The 21,449-nt window shown below is 39.5% G+C and overlaps 1 protein-coding gene across 1 annotated transcript in view; it reads right to left on the reverse strand.

Moving 5' to 3' along the window:
- The window catches only part of Capza2 (capping actin protein of muscle Z-line subunit alpha 2), a 50,192-nt gene extending 30,534 nt beyond the window's left edge, over positions 1–19,658 (reverse strand). Inside the window, exon 1 of the mRNA XM_076566179.1 lies at positions 19,480–19,658. Coding sequence (XP_076422294.1) covers positions 19,480–19,518 — 39 coding nt within the window. The 5' untranslated portion in view covers positions 19,519–19,658. The remainder of the gene's footprint in view (positions 1–19,479) is intronic.
- Positions 19,659–21,449: the final 1,791 nt, after the last annotated feature.

Below are 21,449 nucleotides of genomic sequence, written 5' to 3' on the forward strand. Positions count from 1 at the left end.
TAATGTCTAGTAGTATAAATGCAGCCCAAAACACATGGCTAAAGAGGTCTGATGCCCTAGTGTATAGCTAAAATGACATGACCCCAAACTGCCTTCAAAATATTTATGTTTATACCCAGAGACAAAGTGCTCTCAATCCTTAATCAAGGAAGCCTTACTTTGCAGTAAATGGAAACAAACGTAGAGCCCCATGCCTGCACAAGATGCTGAGAATAAAGGATGGTTGTTGAGTGGGGACAGGACATAACGTAAGAGCTGGAAGAGAGGGAGACAGGCTTGGAATGCTGTCTTCAAAGTACAACCCAGCCTTGACAATCATGAACTCACAGCAGCTGTGCCTACTGGTGAAACCTGCCCAACAATCCACTTCGGATGGGGAAGGGATCATGGTCCCTACCTCTTTCTGCTGAACAGCTGCAAATGGATTTTGGAAGAGGAGAGACATACTACCCAACTGTGTACCCACTGGTGAGTGTACCAGGCTCTAACAGAAAGTTCCAAACCCAAGTTCATACAGATGGCTCTAGTTAAACTCTGTAGGACGTGAGACACAACAAAGCAGCCACAGATAATAGGAAATGATATCTGTAAGGAGGGAGAGGAGTTGGCAGGGGACAGGAGGGAAATAAAAACAAGTTCGGGGAAGAAAAACCAGAATGCAATATATACATATATGAAATGGCATGTAACAAAATTTATTTGTAGAAGCAACTACCCTCAAAATTGCTAAGTTTCCAAGCCCTCTTCTAAAATCCTCAAAATCTACCACAGATTTACATAAATACAAAGAAAACCAGAGGAAGATTTTTGCCTGTGCACTGCCTTGTCTGGATACTTTGGTGCTTGGTAAACAGCAAACCCTTTGATATTGGTTGAATAGTAACACACAAGATACAAGTTACCTCTGTTCCATACTTGGCCCTTAGTAGTCACTTTGTGTTGAAAGAAATCTAGTACTAATGACCTCTCATTGATTCAGAATGGCCAAATGTTATGGCGTGACTGTGAAATGCTCCCCACAGGCTCATGTTCTAGGACCTGTTTGCCCTCTGTGGTGCTCTGGAGAAGTGACTGGATCCTCTTCCTCAAGATTAATCAGTGGACTAGTCCCCTGATGGAAATAGGGTTTACTGGGAAGTGGGGGCCTAGCTGGAAGATATCTACAGAGTGTACATGGGGGCTGTATTTTGCCTCTAGCATTTCCTTTTCTCTGCTTCCTGTCTGCAGTGAGGGAAATTCTGTCTGCCACACAACAGAATTTCTAGCAAACTCTGTCACTCCTGCTGGGACACACTACTTGGTGCTGCAGCTGTCAGTCACCCATGCTCCCTCCCATAAGCACCACCATAAACACAGACACACCAAGCTACACTGGAGTTCAACTGTTTCTTTGCTTTATTGCCTGTGTCCTGTCTGGATTGAATAGACATTTGTTTGCACACATCACAAAGCATATGTGGAGGGAAAGAACAGCTTTCAGGAGTCTGTTCTTTCCTTTCACTCTGTAAATTCTCTATAAGCACACGTTAGGAGAGTCACCATGTCCCTAGTCCTAGGACCAGTATTCTTACAAATACTCTCTAATGCAGACATTTCCACACTACATGTTTGTTTCTTTGCATCTTCCAGTGTTACGAGGATGGTTTATGTCTATGTACTTCTGTCATTTGCACTGCATTCATTTCTATCCACCAACACTCCTTCCCATCCTGCCAGTCAGACTCTGTTCAAACACCAAGTGACAGAACAAGGGGGAAAAATGAGAATTTGATTCAATTCAATGGTACCCATGTGCAGTTGGCTTCTTATCAAAATCAACACAAATTCTAGAGATGCTTTTTTTTAAAAAACTCATAAAACTAAATTTAAGTAATTTATTAAATTTATTTTTGGTGCTGACAATAAAACTCAAAGCCTCAAGAATTTGTTATTGAGTTCCTAGAGCATAAAACTCAATTTTTAAAAAGTGAAACACAAGATGAGGTATTTTTCAACTTATATAAAAACATGACCATTAGATAAAATAATGTATTTTTCATAATGCTTTTACTATTTTTTTGTTGCTGTTGTTTTCCAGGACAGGGTTTCTCTGTGTAGCCTTGGCTGTCCTGGAACTTGCTCTGTAGACCAGGCTGGTCTTGAACTTATTTTTTTTTTTTTTTTTTTTTTTTTTTGGTTTTTCGAGACAGGGTTTCTCTGTGTAGCTTTGCGCCTTTCCTGGAGCTCACTTGGTAGCCCAGGCTGGCCTCGAACTCACAGAGATCCGCCTGGCTCTGCCTCCCGAGTGCTGGGATTAAAGGCGTGCGCCACCAACGCCCGGCTGGTCTTGAACTTAGAGATCCACCTGTCTCTGCCTCCCAAATGCTGGGATTAAAGGTGTGTGCCACCACAGCCTGTTGCTTTTCTTTATTCTTCATTTATTCAAAATGAAAGGCTGTTCATGGAACTGCTTTCCAACTGAGTACCATCTTCCCATGAGGATTCTGGAACAAAAGGAATCTCCTGGTAGGCAGTGTTATTAGCTTCCACTGAACTTTATCATTTCTATAGGACAGCTCTCAAATCTTTCTCCTGTAGAATCTCAAGACCAAGATCCATTTTCCAAACAATTACCTATTAGAAATAGCCATCCAAGTACCTCAAAGACACCTTGAACTCTTGCACCTAAACACACTTATTCTGTTCTTGAACAAATTACTAGCACAGATATCATTTCATACTGTCCCCCTCCCAGAGTCAATCAACAGATGTCTCGTGTTCAAATCCAACCCCCCTTTCTCTGACTCCATTCCAGTGAGATCTGACCATTCTGTTTCTAGGCTGTTAAGCTGTTCTGCTTCTAGTTTCATCCTTCTTAAAAATTAGTTTGTTGCCGGGCGGTGGTGGCCCACGCCTTTAATCCCAGCACTCGGGAGGCAGAGCCAGGCGGATCTCTGTGAGTTTGAGGCCAGCCTGGGCTACCAAGTGAGTTCCAGGAAAGGCGCAAAGCTACACAGAGAAACCTTGTCTCGAAAAACCAAAAAAAAAAAAAAAAATTAGTTTGTCATCTTGCCAGTGGACCAATATTTTTCATTCAATAATTTCCCCCTATGCTGTGGATATCATTCTATATAAATAAAACACTGATGGCCAGTGACCAGACAGGAAGTATAGGCGGGACAAGGAGAGAGAAGAATTGGGGAAACAGGAAGAAGGGAGAGACACTGCAGCCATCGCCAGGACAAGCAGCATGTAAAGACGCCGGTAAGGCACCAGCCACGTGGCAAGGTATAGATTTATAAAAATGGGTTAATTTAAGATAAAAGAACAGTTAGCAAGAAGCCTGCCACGGCCATACAGTTTATAAGTGATATAAGCGTCTGAGTGATTATTTTATACGTGGATTGTGGGACTGCGGTGCTTGGTGGAACCTGGAGAGAAGCTCTCCAGCAACAAATGGTGCCCAACAGCTCAAGTTTCCACCTTAAACCTGAGAATATTTAATAACCAATTCTAAACAGAGCCAAAACCAGGTTCCTGCTTCTAGTCTCATACAGGCAACTAGATGCCGCAAAACGCAGGTTTGAACACTGGCGGGTTCCTGGCGTGTGCGTTTGACCGGCAGTATGGCGGAAATGAGGCGTCTGCCAGCGGCACATTAAGCTGTGTGGTAGATTTAGTCTTTACTAGTATTAAAAAAAAAAAAAAAAAAAAAGAGGCTTCTGGGCTACATGCTGCTTTGATAAAAGCTTAGACCCACTATTTCTGAGACTTGATGACTCCCAGAGCTGGCGGAAAACGTACCACTGCCATGTTGGGAAGCTGAAGTGGGCAGAGCCAGCAGTCACAGCGCCTTTTCAGTCTTAGAATGGTGCAGTTTAAAGCAATAGGCTCAAGGTAATATAAAAAATAAGCCACATAAAGATGGCTACCACACAGAGAATCTGGATTATGTTGTCTTTGATATTCGTAACTGAAGAAAAACATTTGATTGCAAAAGCTGTTGAGTTATGCCAAAATGTATATTTTAAAGGTACTTTGACTTCAAAATTTGGATGTAAGGATATGTTGCTTTGGAAAAGAGGTTCTACTTTTGTTTCCACAGAAAGGCAGAGGCTGTGGATTTGTTCCAGATTAAGATACATCAGGTTTCACCAGCCAAGACCCCCTGAAAGGTCTCCGATGACACCATGGCCCAGATGATCCAACATCCAGAGCGGTTTCAAGGCAACTGGTTCACACAATACAGCCCCACGGACTACCCATAGGCCTAAAATTTTCTTTGCGTCCCCATAAGATACAGCGCCCCCCTCCAGCAGGAAGTAGTAAGAGATGCTACGCCCAAATTCCCAAATATACCAAGCTGGCTTTAGAGGTGGAATTGGCTCACTCCCCCTCTAAACCCAGACATATTGCTTTAAAAAAAAAAAATGGTTAAGAGATTCTTGTGTCCCAAATCAGAAGAGCCCTCTGGTATGGGACAGAGAAAAACCAATATTTTTATTTAAAACAGATTGATTATAAATGTGATCTCTTTCTAAAAAAGAAAAGGGGATATGATATAGATATATAGGAGGATATGGAAATGATAAGATAAAAGGGTAGATTAATGAACCTACTTTTAAAGAACAACTTGTTTAAAATGTTTTACATTGGTATAGATTTTAGTTTATGTTTAAAATGTTTTACATTGGTATAGACTTTAGTTTATTGATACAAACTTGAAATTAATTTTGTTATACTGTGTATATATATATATATATATATATATATATATATATATATATATTCTTGTCTGAGGTATTATGTTTAACTCATTTAAAATTGTAATAGATAATTAAAAATAGATTAATAATTAGTCATCTATGATAATCATATTTGTAGCCATGTTAGTTAAGTCTTCTAGGTATACATAGATATATTTCAGATAGGTCATCTTCAAACACTTCATAGACCTCGAGAATATGGCATTTAAATAACTTAGAATTCTGTTGACGTGAGACACAATTGCTCCTGGCTGCACCAATTTGATCCCGAGAGAATGTTGAGCTTCTAAGACATTTCCATTTGGAAGTTTGTCTTCTTGGCACAAAATGGCCTACTGGCAAAAACTGCCCTTGCCTTGATGGCTGACAGTACAAATGCAATGCTGTCCTTTCTGGACAAGTGGTACACAAGGAAAATGACCACTGTACTCTGCCAAGACAGGGTAAGATGGTCTTTCAGAATTCCTGCTTCTGAAAATGGTCTGTCAGATACTCTAGCCTGTAGCCAATTTGAATGCACCAACAATGCTGAGAAACATTAGGTGACTGTCCAGGCTGCCAGCTGTCTTGGTCTACTCTTGCAAGATTCCCGAAAGCTGCTTGCATCCATCTACCATTTCTCAGGTACCATTATATCCTTCTGAGGTCTTTGATGTGGTTGAAGACTAGATAGTTGTAATTTCCTCAGTTATGATAAAAGATAAGTTAGATATAAAACCTTAAACTCACAAATATAAGATAGATAGGACATCTTTAATATTGTAACTGTAATTCTTGCTCGATAATTGTTTTGTTATATGTAATTTTACCATGTTCAAGTTAAAACCTTCCTTTAAAAAAAAAAAGAAGAAGAAGAAAAGGGGAAGTGCTGTGGATATCATTCTATATAAATAAAACACTGATGGCCAGTGACCAGACAGGAAGTATAGGTGGGACAAGGAGAGAGAAGAATTGGGGAAATAGGAAAAAGGGAGAGACACTGCAGCCACCGCCAGGACAAGCAGCATGTAAAGATGCCGGTAAGGCACCAGCCACGTGGCAAGGTATAGATTTATAAAAATGGGTTAATTTAAGATAAAAGAACAGTTAGCAAGAAGCCTGCCACGGCCATACAGTTTATAAGTGATATAAGCGTCTTGAGTAATTATTTTATAAGTGGATTGTGGGACTGCGGGGCTTGGGGAACCTGGAGAGAAGCCCTCCAGCAACACCCCTACTTTAAAATAATTGAATGGCTCCCCTTTCAACAAGTAGAATTAAGTTCTTAGGGTAAATAGCATAGAAGGCTCATTCTTCCAATGTGGTGATATTTTATTTGTACTGAAATGTTATTTTAATTTTATGTTAATAAATAAAGTTGCCCTGGGGTCAGAGCTATTAGAGCCATAGTAAGAGCGTGGTGGTTAGAAGAGCTAGGTAGATTTCTGTGTGTTCAGGGATACAGCCAGTATTGGAGACATACGCCTTTAAGACCTGGAGGGCGGTACTTACAGGCAGTGATGAGGCAGTCATGTGGTTGGGTTTACAACCAATGAGAAGGCAGAACAGAAAAATTATTTAAACAGGGACACAGGAAGTACCTCTCTCTCTCGGGGAAGCTAGGAGCACTGCAGGAGGTAAGATTCTATCTATGAGCTCTGACCTCTCGGCTTTTCTCTTTTACCTTGGCTCTGTGTTTCTTATTTTAATAATACGATTGATTACATCTACATCTGGCGCCCAACGTGACAAAAATCCATTAAAAACTGCTTGGGGCCGGCTCCCTAGCCGGAGCAGCCGGCTCCCTAGCCCCGGTCACCTAAAGCTGAAAAAGAATTGGCCTTGGTAAAAAAAAAAGTACATGAAGGGCACGAGGATCGTATTGATCCAAAGCTGGATTGCATTTTGGTTATTTTACCTTCTAGACATTCCCCTACTGGAATATTAATACAGAGGAAAGATATTATATTAAAATAAATATTTTTACCAAATAAACCAAATAAAAAATTAAAAACTTATGGGGAAAAAATCTCTGACTTGATTTAAAAAGGAAAATTGAGACTTCGTCAGTTAACAGAAATAGACCCAACAAAAATTGTCGTACCTTTAACTAAGGAGGACATTGAAAAATTATGGACAGAAAGTAAACCTTGACAAAGAGTTTACAGTAATTTTTTGGGAAAAATTAACAACAAATATCCCAAAAACAACAAAATTGATTTTATAAAGAGAGCTGATTGGATCTTGCCTCGAATTGTACGACAAAAACCCATATCTGGAGTTCGTACATTTTATACAGATGCCAACAAACAAAAAAAGACAGGTTACAAATCAAAAAATTTAAGTAAAGTGATACAAAGTCCTTATAATTCAGTGCAAAAATCAAAATTGTATGCTATTCTGTTGGTATTAATGGATTTTTCAGAACCTCTCAACATAGTAACTGACTCTCAGTATGCTAAAAGAGTGGTGTTACATATTGAGACTGCAGAATTTATCCCTGATGCTTCAAAATTAACTTCACTATTTATTCAATTACAAGATACAATCAAAAAAAGGAGTCATCCTTTATATATAACTCACATCCGATCTCATACTGGTCTGCCAGGCCCTCTAGCACAAGGCAATGATAAAATTGATAAATTATTGATAAAAAATGTGCTGGAGGCCTCAGACTTTCATAAAAAACATCACGTCAATAGTAAAGATTTAAAAAAGGATTTTTCCATAACCTGACAACAAGCCAAAAAAATAGTAAAAAAATGTCCTACTTGTTCTTTCTATAATCAAACGCCATTACCAACAGGATGTAACCCAAAGGGTACTCAAAAAAATGAAATCTGACAGATAGATGTGTTTCACTTTACAAAATTTAAAAAATTAAAATATATACACCACACCATTGATACTTATTCAGGATTTCAATGGACAACTGCTTTGAGTTCTGAAAAAACTTATTCTGTAATCACTCATTTGCTAAAAGTTATGGCCATCATGGGTATACCTGCACAAATCAAAACTGACAATGCTCCATCATATGTCTCTGTTAAAATAAAACAGTTTTTTGATTATTACAAAATAAAACATATTACAGGTATACCACATAATCCTACAGGTCAAACAGTTATAAAAAGATCAAACAAAACTCTAAAGGATATGCTAAATAAACAAAAAGGAGTAACAAAAACCCCCAAAAATAGACTACATAATGCTCTATTAACTTTAAATTTTCTAAATGCCAATAAAAAAAAAAACAACAACTACAGAGAGACATTGGGTAATAAAAAAAACTACAAAATTAAATCAGCCTATATACTTTAAGGATGTGCTGACCTCAAAATGGAAGCCAGGGTATGTATTACATTGGGGACGAGGTTTTGCTTTTGTTTCTATAGAAAAAGATAAGCTGTGGGTACCATCAAAATTGATAAAGGTTCGATTTAAACAAAAAAAACCTAATTAGAGGAGGTGATAGTTCATCAATCAACATAAACATCCAATTTAAACTAACTTGTACCTGTAACACTTGTCTTTTCATTTAATCAGATAATAACTTGCCAAAAAGAAACATCCCCAAAATTAGTCTTAGAAAAAGGTTTTTGTTTTTGTCTTTTAGGAAAATGATGGTTAAAAAATCTAAAGAACACAAGACAAATAAAACAACTAAAAAAAAGGGACAAATCATCTATCCCAAAAAACAAAGTATATGGGAATATATGACATATGGGTATATATTATCTAAAAAATTTTATGTCTTCTTAAATGTTTGTTTCTGCTTTTCTCTAAAGATTTAACACTATCGGTTTTCTAATAGTCCCAGTTCAATTAAAATTTAAAGCTGACTTTGGAGTTGGAGAATGGCTCTCTCCTTCTTCAAACTCAAACATGTTGTTAAAAAAAAATGCAAACTCCCTGTATCATGCCAAAAAGAGCCATTTTCTGCTATGGGACAGGACAAAAGCCAAATTAATTAAGGGACTATTCTATTACTAATCTCAACTCTTTGATTCTATTCTGATTCTTTAAACTTTTCTTAAAATATAAATTTTATATCAAAATTTACAAGATTAATATATATATATACATTTTAAACTTTGTTAAGATATGAATGGTCATATAAAATACTAACTAATTCTAAAAAAAAGGCTTCAGTTAGCTGCATATATATGTCTTTGTGTTCGAGTCTCTTATCAGTTTTCTACAGGAAATCACGGCCAGGCCTAACATCAACTGAAGTCTCCAAAAAAAAGATGGGGCCCCACAACAACAACAACAACAATTCCACGTGGACAATAATAATATCACTAAACTGACAAACATCATCTACAGATCAGCTTTAAACTACAAGGTGCTCAGAGCAATTTTGAGATGACTAGCTGAGATGATCCAGTCTCAAAGACTACTTAAATAAAGACTTGAGATAAACCCTAAACTTTGACTTTATACACAGACTAGATAATAATAAAAGATATAGTTACCTTTCCTAGAATTTAACAATTAATTTAAATTTTTCTTTCAGGATAAAGATAACTTCACCCATACCCAACAAAAAACAATTTTAAAAATATGACACCCACATTACCAAAGAAGTGGTGTGGGGCGGGTGGTTTTTTGGTTCTTTTAATGGGTTTTGGGTCTGGGATAATTTTCATTGTTTAGGGGGGTTGGTTACAAGTTGTCAAGGGTTAGGAAAAAGGCTAAACAAAGGAGATTAGATTTAAGGTTCTTGTTTTTAAAAAAAAAAAAAAAAAAAAGAAAGAAAGAAAAGAAAACAAAAAGACAATTACTAGTTTTAAATACTTTACATTATTACCAACTATTAGGATATAAAAAAATAAAAGTTAGTAATTAGACATTACAATAGAAATTATAGTCATATTAGATATGTTTTAAAAATTGAGCAGATATATTTTAGACAGGTCATCTTCAAACCCTTCAGAAATCTACCGAATATGGCATTTAAAATGTTTTAATAACTTAAAAATTTTTCTTTTTTGAGACATGTCGGCTCCTGGCAGTACCAATCTACTTCAAAAAAAAATATGGGCATTAAAAAAACTGCATATAGAGTTAATTTTCATTGTGACAAAAGTTAGCCACTGGACAACAAAGTATCCTCAAATCAACAAAAAAAATGGACAGACAAAACACGAAACAAAGGACTACCAATTCCTGCCAAAACAAGTGTGGTTATGGCTTTATCAGACGACATCTTCTGAGGCCAGGACAATATGGCACCATCCCTGAAGTGGCCTTCACAATCTAAAAAAGGTACAGTGCCCTTTTCTTTGAAGGCAGCTGAACAGGCAGTGGGCCGATGGCTTCTGTTGTGCAATGGAACAACAACTAAAAGCTCACGCCTCTCAATAGTAGACTGACATTTAATAGAGGGATGTGGAGAAGGACATGCTTAGATGAAGCCATATATACACAGCCAAGAAAAATAGACAACTGAATTCAAAAACCATCAACAATTTCCAGAATTTAAAATCCTGAATCATGACATGACACTAGTGGAATTCAGGTGTTTCTGGTACATGGACTGCTCTCACCCAATGTTGACCTTGTGTACAAAACTACTTCACAAATAAGTCTGTCAGATACCATAAGCCTATAGGCTGAAGATGATGCCCCAACACTGCGAAGAAACCTCAGGTGACTGTCCAGGCAGCTGGCTGTTTCTGTCAACTCACAAAATTTTTGAAAGTTGCTTTTGTGCACTTCCTGTTTTTATTTTTGTTAGCTAATATTATTTCCTTCTTGGGTCTCTGAGGGAGTTAAAGATTAGTTAGTTATAGTTAAAGATTAATTAGGATAAAAAGTAAATTAGATACATTTTGGACTTACTAAAATAGGATAGATAAGAAAATTATTTTCTCTGATTTGTCAAATACAAATGGACTAGACATCGTTTAGGTATTTGTTACTTGTATATAGTTATTGTACTTTTGTATATAGTTTTTCTTTTGTTAGTTATAACCTTTTGCCTTTTTTCTTTTTATTAAAATAAAAAGGGGAAATGTGGTGATATTTTATTTGTACTGAAATGTTATTTTAATTTTATGTTAATAAATAAAGTTGCCCTGGGGTCAGAGCTATTAGAGCCATAGTAAGAGCGTGGTGGTTAGAAGAGCTAGGTAGATTTCTGTGTGTTCAGGGATACAGCCAGTATTGGAGACATACGCCTTTAAGACCTGGAGGGCGGTACTTACAGGCAGTGATGAGGCAGTCATGTGGTTGGGTTTACAACCAATGAGAAGGCAGAACAGAAAAATTATTTAAACAGGGACACAGGAAGTACCTCTCTCTCTTGGGGAAGCTAGGAGCACTGCAGGAGGTAAGATTTTATCTCTGAGCTCTGACCTCTCGGCTTTTCTCTTTTACCTTGGCTCTGTGTTTCTTATTTTAATAATACGATTGGTTACATCTACATTCCAAGATGGCAAATTTGACACAGACTTTTAAAATAAGATCTATGTGTTCCTGTAAACATACATTTTCTACTTTTTAATACTTTCTTCTTTTACACTTGCTCAAGATTTATTTTATTTACTTACTTATTTTTGTCAGCTAACTGTAGCCGTTTTGATGAGGACTCCATTTTCTCCTAAAGATAGGAAGCAATGCATGTAGGCTTGTGAACACATAAACATATAACAGCTAGGTAGGGAAAAACAGAACAGCATACCAGGTAGGGGGCCACACAAAGGTGGAAGCAGGGGCTGTGGGAGTAAGCTGATACCTGGTTCTGGAGAGGGAATTGCCTTGTTCAAGTAATTGGGATGTTTGGTGGGTAACTGAAGCCTATCACTCAGATACACAGGAAGTGTGTTTGTTCACTGTGATGAAGGTAGAGGCTTGGCTCAGACTACTGTAAGGGCAGAGTGGGGAGAACTAGTTTAGGCTGTTCATGACACAAATGGTAGAGAGACTCAATTTTAGGCCTTTATGCATTTTGCTACTTTATAAGAATTAGAGTTGTTTCCCCACAACTCTCTAAAAATTGTCTATGCTTTATCAAGAGCTACAAGGAAAATAATAAAAAACTTATCTGAAGTTCAAGCCATTTAAATGGCTTATGACCAAATGATTATCAATGTATGTTTATTATGGACTAATTCATTTTAATGAGCATAGTTAAGGGGAGTAATTTTCCTTAATAATAACTGGGATTATATACGGTAAAGTGCCTGGAATATACAGATTCAATTATTTTTCTTTTCTTTGTCTGTCTTTCTTCTTCTTCTTTTTGGTTTTTTGAGACAGGGTTTCTCTGTGTAGTCATGGCTGTCCCGGAACTCAGAGATCCACCTGATTCTACCTCCCCAGTGCTGCTCACCAGCTAATTCAATTGTTTCTTGCTACAGCCCTGGCACTGCTCTTTCTTAAGTCTCTTTACATCTGCTATGGGCACTCTGCTGGTTACAGAACACAATTTCAATGACAACACTTCACCTTTTCTGTGTCTCTCTTCCTCTTATCTTTCAAAGCAAATGTAGGTTAAACATTTCTAATCTAAAAGCCCAAAATTTAAATGTACTCAAAAAAACAGTATTTTTTTGAGTACTAAAACAACACTCACAATGAAAATTTCACACCATAAAATTTTATTGCATACACAAAGTTGTTTAAAATATTGTCTAACCGAGCTGGAGAGATGGTTGAGCAGTTAAGAGTATGTAATTGCTCTTGCAGCAGACCTAGGGTTCAGTTCCCAGCATCCACATCAGGTGGCTGACTGCCTGTAACTCCAGTTCCAGGGGGTCTGACAGCCTCTGACCTCCAAGGGCACTTGCATATACATAGTGCATACGAACTCACGCAGGCGCACACACATATACATAGTAAGTATTTTTAAAACATGTATTGTATGAGTGGCTGGAGAGAGAGCGGTATGTGAGAATGACTGCTGCAGAAGCACAAGGACATGGGTTCCATCTCTAGGACTCATGAAAAGCCAGGCTTTAGGACGCTTATCAGTAAATGCAGCGCTGGTAAGTCAGAGACAGAGGCTCTGGGAATCCCTGGGCAGCAAGCATAGTCCAAGTTTCAGTGAGAAACACTGCCTAAAAACAAGCTGGATGGCTCCTAAGGAAGGAATGACACCCAAGACTTATTTCTGGTGTGCACATGAGCACACACACATACCATCACACCAAATCAACACATCCATATATGTAGAAAATTACCTTCAAGCTATGTGGACAAGGTACAACAAAACAAATGCCTTTCCTAATTAGAACTGGATCCGTACACAAAGATATTACATTATCTACGTACAAATACTCCAAAATCCAAGAAACCGAAATCTAAACTCCTCTGGTCCTAAGCATTTTGGGAAAGGGACAACGAACCTGTATTTGGTGAATAAATGAATGTGGAGATAGCTTTCAAAAATTATTTTCATGGATTTCCAACAGAAACACTGTGAACTAAAATATGCAATAAAAGCCATCATCAGAGAAGCTTCCTCCTACAGCAGATGGGAACAAATATAGAGACCCACAGTCAGACATTACCCAGAGAAAGACCTTAAAACAGCCCTAAATGTCTCCATCAAACCCCTCCCCTCAGAGCTCAAGGAACCCTGAGGAAGAGGAGGTAAAAGAGTGTACCAGCTAGATAGAATGGAGGACACCAAGAAAACAAGGCCCTCTCAATCAACATGATCAAAATTCATATGAACTCAGAGACTGAAGAGCCTACACGGGTCTGCACCAGGTCCTTTGCAAACTATGACGGCTTCCATTTCACTGTTTTTAATGGGATTTCTGAGTGTGCGAAGGAGTGGATCTGTTTCTTGTGCCTTCTCTTGGACCCTTTTCCTTTGTGTTAGTTTTCATTGTTTTATTTTATTATTATTCCTTGGAAACCTGTTTGTTTACTAATGAGACAGAAAGGGAGAGAATCCAGATAAGAGAGGAGGTAGGAAGGAACTGGGGAAAAGTAGAGGAAGGGGAAACTTGAAATTAGGATATATTATGTGAGAAAATTATATACCTAACTTTCAAAATACACTTTGTGAAATTGAGGACCCAGGCTTGAGATATGTAAGTTTAAGGCCATGGTTAAGAGCACCTGCTGCTCTTGCACAGGACTTGGGTTCAATTCCCAGCACTTACAAGGTGACTCACAACACATAACTCCAGTACCTGGGATCTGAATCCCTCTTCTAACCTCCTGAGCATCAGGCACACACCTGGGGTACATACATACATAAAGGCAAAACATTCATATATACAAATTAAATCTAAAAAAAAAAACCTAAATAAATCAATAAATAAAACATAAACATTAAATTTATGAAATTCTTTGTTTTACATCTATGAGAACCTCACAGAACCTGTTATGAGTGGTCCCAAGAAAGACAGACCCCATTTTCCTTGATAAGCATGAATCTCTTGTGGTAAGTATGGCTTTAGGCCACTGAGCCAACATTAAATCAAAGTATGAATTGTAAGTATGAACCACAGGTCAAATTCTGTTATCATGCTTTTAATCTTAAAAAATTTTGCATTCTGCTATTTTTTGTTTGTTTGTTTGTTTTTTGTTTTTCAAGACAGGTTTCTCTGTGTAGCTTTGCGCCTTTCCTGGATCTCATTCTGTAGACCAGGCTCGCCTCGAACTCACAGAGATCCTCCTGGCTCTGCCTACCGAGTGCTGGGATTAAAGGCGTGTGCCACCACCGCCCAGCGCATTCTGCTATTTTTGGACCTGTGATTTTACACTGAAATGCAAGATTCTATTCTTTATGGGGAAAAAAATGGCTCCCAAATGCCCTGAAATATACTATAGATTTTTCTCATTGTGTGAAATGTAAAAAATTCCATTTATATTATAGCTGATACAAAATTCCTGCTTGGAATAGAAATTAGTTTTTCAGAATTCATCCATAGAGTGAAATGATGAATGAATAATTTCCAAAATAGCTTACTGGTTAAAACTAGTTTTGTTAAGACATTATTAATTTTACATTATGATAAGATATGGCAGCTCATGTTATTTGTATAAACACAAGATTTCTAAAGCCAGCTACAATTGTAGGATGGGAAAATGTTTTTAGTTGCTTATATATAAATTATATTTAGCATTTGAACCTCAGACACCTGTACCTCAAAAAACACCAAGAATTTCACTAGACTTTAATCCTTTAAAGCCAATGGCAAAATTTAGGAACGAAAATTTAGACAGCTAGATTTCTGTAGAAAAGCCTCGCATTATATGCTTTTACGCTTCACAATACAGGTTTTCTCTCAATTCTGTGAATGTATGGATTATTCATCCAATCATCCACTGAACCATTCTACTAATCACATGCAGTGTACTGACAGATGCTAAGATGACATTATTTCTGTACTTAGGGATTCCAATAGAAAAGGAAAGAAAGGAAAACAAAGTATTGAACAAAATTGTATTTAATACCAATGATGTGCAACTGAGTTCAAGGGAGATTAGTGTTTTGCCTGCCACGTGTGTCTGTGTGAGGGTGTCGGTTATCCTGGAACTACAGATAGTTGTGAGGTGCCTCTTGGGTGCTGAGAAGTGAACATGGGTCCTCTGGTACAGGAGCCAGTGCTCTTAACCACTGAGCCATTTCTCCAGTCCCTATACAATTTTTGTCTTTCAAAACATGGTAAAGACCTGGGAGCAGCAGCTCAATCATCCAAGAGAGTAACAAAAAGTCACAGGCTGGTCTCAGACCACTGCACGATCCTCAGATTCTTGTTATATCCATATTTACAACTATGTCCTCAAAGTTCAGGGTAAACTAAAGCCAAGAGACAAACTTACTCAAGGTGTTAGAAAAGGACCAGAGCACGATTAGACAGTACACATGAGTAGTGTCACCATTACTGAGTAATGAATACATAAGTAATAATAATAATAATAATAAAGAATGAGTAATAAGTGAGAAAGGAATACAAGACCTCTAGGTAGTCCAGGACAGCTTCGAATTCTGAGTGCTGGGGTTAGAGAGATGTATCACCACACCAAGCATTAGAAACTGGTATTTTTAGAGAATATAGAAGATTAATCTAGAAACTACAAAAAAGGGAAAGAGCAGCTAAGGCACAATTTCTAGCTCTCTTTTAACTTTAGCTTTTATTTCTTTCCTAACTGTTGTTACTGACCTAACTGTACAGTTTGAAAAGTGAAATTTTGTTGCAAATTGATAATCTTGTTAACCCAGAAATTGTAAACTAAATACTAACATAAATAATTTTTTACAAACAAGAAATAAATTGTGTAAGGCATTTTTGATCATGATCACAGAGGTGACAAAATTTTGGTCAAAGGTACAGGGCAAGCAGAAAAAAAATAGCAAAACAAACCCCTGCAATATAGGACCCAAGTGACTGTAGCAATGGGAAAAGAGAAGTAAAGAACTGGAGAGGGCTGGAGATGTAGCTTAGGTGGTAGAATGCTTGACCAGCATACACAAAGTCCTGCCTTCACCCCAGCAGAAAACCCAGCAGGGTACAGTGCATGCTTGCAAGCCCAGCACTGAGGCGGAAGTAGGAGGAGCACAAGTCCAGGGTCGTCCTCATTCTCATGCACACTTCCGGGCTACTCAAAGCTCAGTACCAAAAGTTGAAGCCACAGAAGTGGACTACTGGAATCACTGGGGAAGATGGAGGTCCAGAAGGAAAACACTCAACAATTACTTCTTTCTTCAGCAGAGTTGGGGGATGGACCTCTTTATTTGGGCTCTGTATCACAATTTCATATTCATGAAAGTGTTTTACTATACAATACAAAAATGACCCAAAAAAGAAAAACCTAAGAATTCTTTGTGGTTTGGCATTTCTATAACTATGTAAAATTTACAGGGTCACACTACAAGAGACTTTAAGGGACTTCACTGTTTCTTCAGCTAACTTTGCTTCCTATTGATACTGTGGCCAAAAGAAATAAGGTCATTAAAATCACAGTATAATCAAAAAAGCAACGGTACATGGTTTTAAAAGGAAACATAATGTCCCAGATATTTTGTTTGTTTGTTGAGACAGGGTCTCCCTGTGCAACCCTGACTGCCCTGGAACTCAGATGACCAGGCTACCCTGAAACCTGGGTACGTACTCCTTCCTGTTCCTCCTGCCTAGCCTCCAGGGTGCTGGGATTACAGGCATGCACCACAAGGAGCTGATCTCTTTTTGTAGGCTGGACTCAGAACTACAGATCCTCCAGCCTGGGCCTTCTCAGTACTTAGATTGAAAATCTGTTCTACCACACCCAGCTTTGATTAATTTCTAAAATGCCTCCTCTCATGGGGCCAATAAAAAACTACACAGCAGTAGCATAAAATGTTCACATGTTAAATAAAAATAAGCTTCCATTAAAAGATGAAAACCCAAGTTTACCAGTTAGCCTTTTCACTAAGTATTAACACAACTTTAGAACCTGACACTACAAAGAACCATTGCTTCCTTTAAAAAACAAACAAACAAACAAAAAACCTGTCACCAAATTCAAAACCAAGATATAAACCCCGAAGATATAAACCCCGGACGGTCCTACAACCAACTTCTAGGGAACAGAATGCCATTAAAAATGCAAGTAAACCTCGAATTCTGACAAACTCAGGTTTAAATTTCACCTCTGCCACTTCCCTCCTACATAAGCTACATAAGGCTTTTAAAACCTTAACCTACTTACAGGTAAATGGTAATAGTGAAACTACCTTCCTCAAATTTAAGTCAAAAAAAAAAAGAAAGAAAAGAAAAGAAAACGCACTATATTTGTCTTATGTGGTAGGCACATATAAAGGACAGTATTATATACATCATAGCACCTCCACTTCTTTAGGACCTGCAACCTAGAACAGAAACTCCTGAAGTATGAAAAGTACTTAAAACTTACTGCTAAAAATCACAAGCAAGGAAACAACAAAGAAACATGATTTAAGTATTGGTCTTAAAATATCTATCACCTTTAGATCCTCTGTATCTGATCCCATATGAAACATTCTCCTCCTAAAGTAGTAAAAGTCTACTGGGTAATTCAAGTTTTCAAGAATGTTAAATTTTCAGATTACTAGTTATTTAAATTTAATTTAAAAGTTTGCCCATTGTTTTCTTAAATTATAGAAAATACTGTTATAAATTAACAGTGTATGAATTACTACAGAATATTCTTGCTCAAGTCACAAAAATGATGCTAAATTTAAAATTAAAATTCTCATTCGTTCCCAACACTATACTAGGTGAACTTACACAGTATTCTGTGAAACTTAGTGCCCCGTGTGTCAAGAATAAGGAATCTTATCATTTCTTTTTGAAAATTTCAGGCCTTTCCAACATGGCAGATCTACATTAACTCTCACACTAAGTATTCTCTCCTCAGCTATCTTTCTAGCCAAATGAGCTACTAATAATCATACAAACGTAAACAAAACATGAAAAATCCCTTTAAAAAACTGTAACATTTAATTTTGCATGCAGTGCACTGTCATATATTTTCAATCGCCAACTTAAAACTATTCAATGATACACAACGTAAATAATGCACAGCAACTTTTAGGGACTTAAGGTCTAGTTCTGTGGATTAAGGCAAATGATGTTGATTTTGTTAATTTATCATCACTTTCACCAGAGAGCACAAAAGAAAGACATTTCCAAAAATAAAGATGAAGCTGACTTCTGAACAATCATAAGAATAAGGAGACAGAACCCTAATTCTGGTGTAACAACGCAGTATAAAAATAGAAGGTCCCAACTGAAAATATTCTTAAGAGTTTCTTTAACACCCAGCTAGAAATGAGTATGTTTTCCACATGGGCGCACTGGTCTGGAATTTAAAAACCAGGCACTCAGAGTGGACATCTCCAAAGTGCACCACACTCGTATGCCAGTCAAGTTTGAAAAACGTCACGGTCTTTTCCAGGAAATGTTCAAAATTAAGAGTTCTCCTCACACTGCTCGCCCCTAGGTATGAGGTCTCCACCGGCGCCAAAGAAAACGGGCAAAAGTCTTGGTTCAATGATCAGATTTCGGATCACAAAATGTGAGGACCTGAGTGGTGCATCTGGTCCCACTGCTGTCACAGCATTTACCACACAGTAAAAGGAGTTGCACTCGCTCTCCCTCTACAGAGTTGGTTCTATCAGGAAGATGGGATGTCACCAAATCTGCCCCAAGGGGAGCAGCAGCCAAGTTGAGCAGAAAACAACTATGGGGGGAGGTGTCTTTGTGAACAACAATACTGCCTTGCGGGGTACATGAGAGCAGCAATTAAAAAAAATAAAAAAAGGTAATAATGAGAAAAATTAATAAAAGAAAAAGACGGCGCGGGGGGGGGGGGCGCAAAGGGGCGGGATGTAGAGACTGCGACCTCCAGAGGGAAGGAAACACCCTGAAGAACCAGGAAGCACTTCGCGTCGGGGAGGAGAAAACTGCAGGGAAAAGTGAGGGTCGGCTAAGCCGCTTCCCCCGCCCGCCCGCCCGCCCGCCCCACGGTGACAGCCCCAGGCCAGGCGGCGCCGCACGGCCCTCCACCGTGCCCGAGCCCGGACCCCCAAGCCGGGGCCCGCCGCAGCCGCGCCCGCCCGCCCGCCCGCCCGCCCGGCTCCGCTTCCTATTTTCGGAGCACACACCCTACAAGGAGCGGCCGGGCCTCGCTCACCCGGCGCGGCGCCCCGCTCGGGAAGCCGAGGCGTGCGGCCCACCCCCAGAGCACGCCCGGGGGACAGGCTCCGGGCCGCAGGCCGCGCCACCCGCTCCCGGCCGCCCTGCGCCCCAGCCGCCGCGGCGCCTACCTTCTCCTCATCCGACAGCTGCTCCTCCAGGTCCGCCATCTTCCTTCTGGCGACAGACTGTGGCGCTGGCGGCGGCGGCGGCGGCGGCCACCTGACTTCCCCCTCGCCGTGCGGTCTTCCGCGCCGCGCGCCCCCGCCAAGGGAGGGGCCCGCCGCCCAGGCCGCCGCGCACGCGCCCCGCGGCCCCGCCCCCCCCGGATTCAGGCCACTGCGCACACGCCCGGGAAGCTCCGCCCCCTCCGCCCCCTCCACCCCACCCCCAGCCTAGGCCGCCGCCGCGCACGCGCCCCCCCCGGAGCTCCGCCTCCCCGTCCCGAGCGCAGGCCTGAGACCCGCCGTGCGCGTGCGCGCCGCCTCCGAAGCCCGATTGCTATGGTAGCTTCTTCTCGCCTGCTCTGCTCCTGCCGTCCTCGTACCCTGGGATGACCATATGGACCCCGTTGGCGACGAGTACATTCTGAGCCCATGACTTTGTTCCCAACAGATCCTGAACGCTGCCAGCGAAATTGTGAAAAAGCTGTACCAATTAAACATGTTTAAATATTAGGGGGGGAAAAAACCCTGTTAATTAAAAATAGGCATACACAATCCAGTCCATAATTGGAAAATGACTCTTGATATTTTCATGTATTCGTCCAACAAATATTTATTGGTCTTTTATGGTAGGAAGACCTCTGTACTAGTTCTTAGGAATAAACAATGTAAGAAAATAAACAAAAACCCCAGAGAAGCTACTCTTAAGCTTACCTCTATTAATTAAGCATTGAGTTAGGGCAGGCATTGTACTTTTGGAAGGAAATATAATGTTGTTATTTTGGATCTCTATCCTCATGAACTGCCTGGCCAGAATGCATACAGGCCACCCAGTAAATTTTTCAATTGCGTACAATCAATTTTTAAGGTAAATGTCCCATGAAGGATTTGAGACATACTAAAAAACATTATTCATTCTTTTCAATTTTTACTGGATGTCTCTTATTTTTATTTGCCAAATCTGGCAACTCTACACCTAAAGCTTCAAATTTAAAAAAAGTAAAGATGCAGTCAAAGCTGACACAGGATGACTGAAGTCTTTCTAAACTTTAGTTGTCAGTTCAGGTGGCCTGGGTGGGGTCAGAGAATCTGTATTTCTTACACGCTCCCAGGTAGGAGGAGTGCCACTTGCCAGAAACTACACTTTGTTTAGCAAGGACTTGCCGTTTAGCTGGGAGTTAAGACTCTAATAATTAGAAAGTGAGAAGCCATCGGAAGCATTTGAACAGTGTCATGACATGAACAGAAATGCATTCAGCGGCATCAGTCTGACAGCTGTGTGTAAATGACAGGGGAGAGCACTCTAAAGAGTTCAAATAGCTGTTTGGGTCCCAGAACACTATCATTAAGTGACTTACTGAAGTGTCCATGTGCAGAGAACAGGAAGAGGAAGTAAGCTGACATGTTCAGGAAACAGCCAGTGTCCTGTTGAAGATAAACCTGTGGAGACAGCATGAAAGTGAGGGGCAGTGTCTGGCCAAGGACCGCATGAGCTAGAAATCAATATCAATTTCCTCTTTTATAGTTTCTACGTCCTCGCTTCACTTATCACTCCCTGCAATTGTATGTGCTTAAGTATCACTGTCCCTCCAAACCAAGGTTCAATAATTTATCCAATGCTGCATAACTCCTACAATGACTGAAACCTAGACATTTTATTCAATATCCCTTATTTTTTCCACTGTAACATCTTTCTCCTTAACGTCTCGACACTTTCCACAGAATAACATTTAATGGAGGTGTTTGCTCTGGCATGCCAGAAATCCAGTCCACAGCACCTGCCTCATCAACAGTATCTTGGGGACTCAGGGTTGTTCTGGTAGTGTCTCATGCGATGGGTACGCAGTAAATTTTGCATAGTTAACATACTAGCAGCCCTCCTCTCTAGGAGCCTCACCCAATTCTGTTAACGTTTTGCAATAATTTGAGTCAGAGTA

Source organism: Peromyscus maniculatus, chromosome 3 (genome assembly GCF_049852395.1).
Source record: "Peromyscus maniculatus bairdii isolate BWxNUB_F1_BW_parent chromosome 3, HU_Pman_BW_mat_3.1, whole genome shotgun sequence".
Lineage (NCBI taxonomy): Eukaryota > Metazoa > Chordata > Mammalia > Rodentia > Cricetidae > Peromyscus > Peromyscus maniculatus.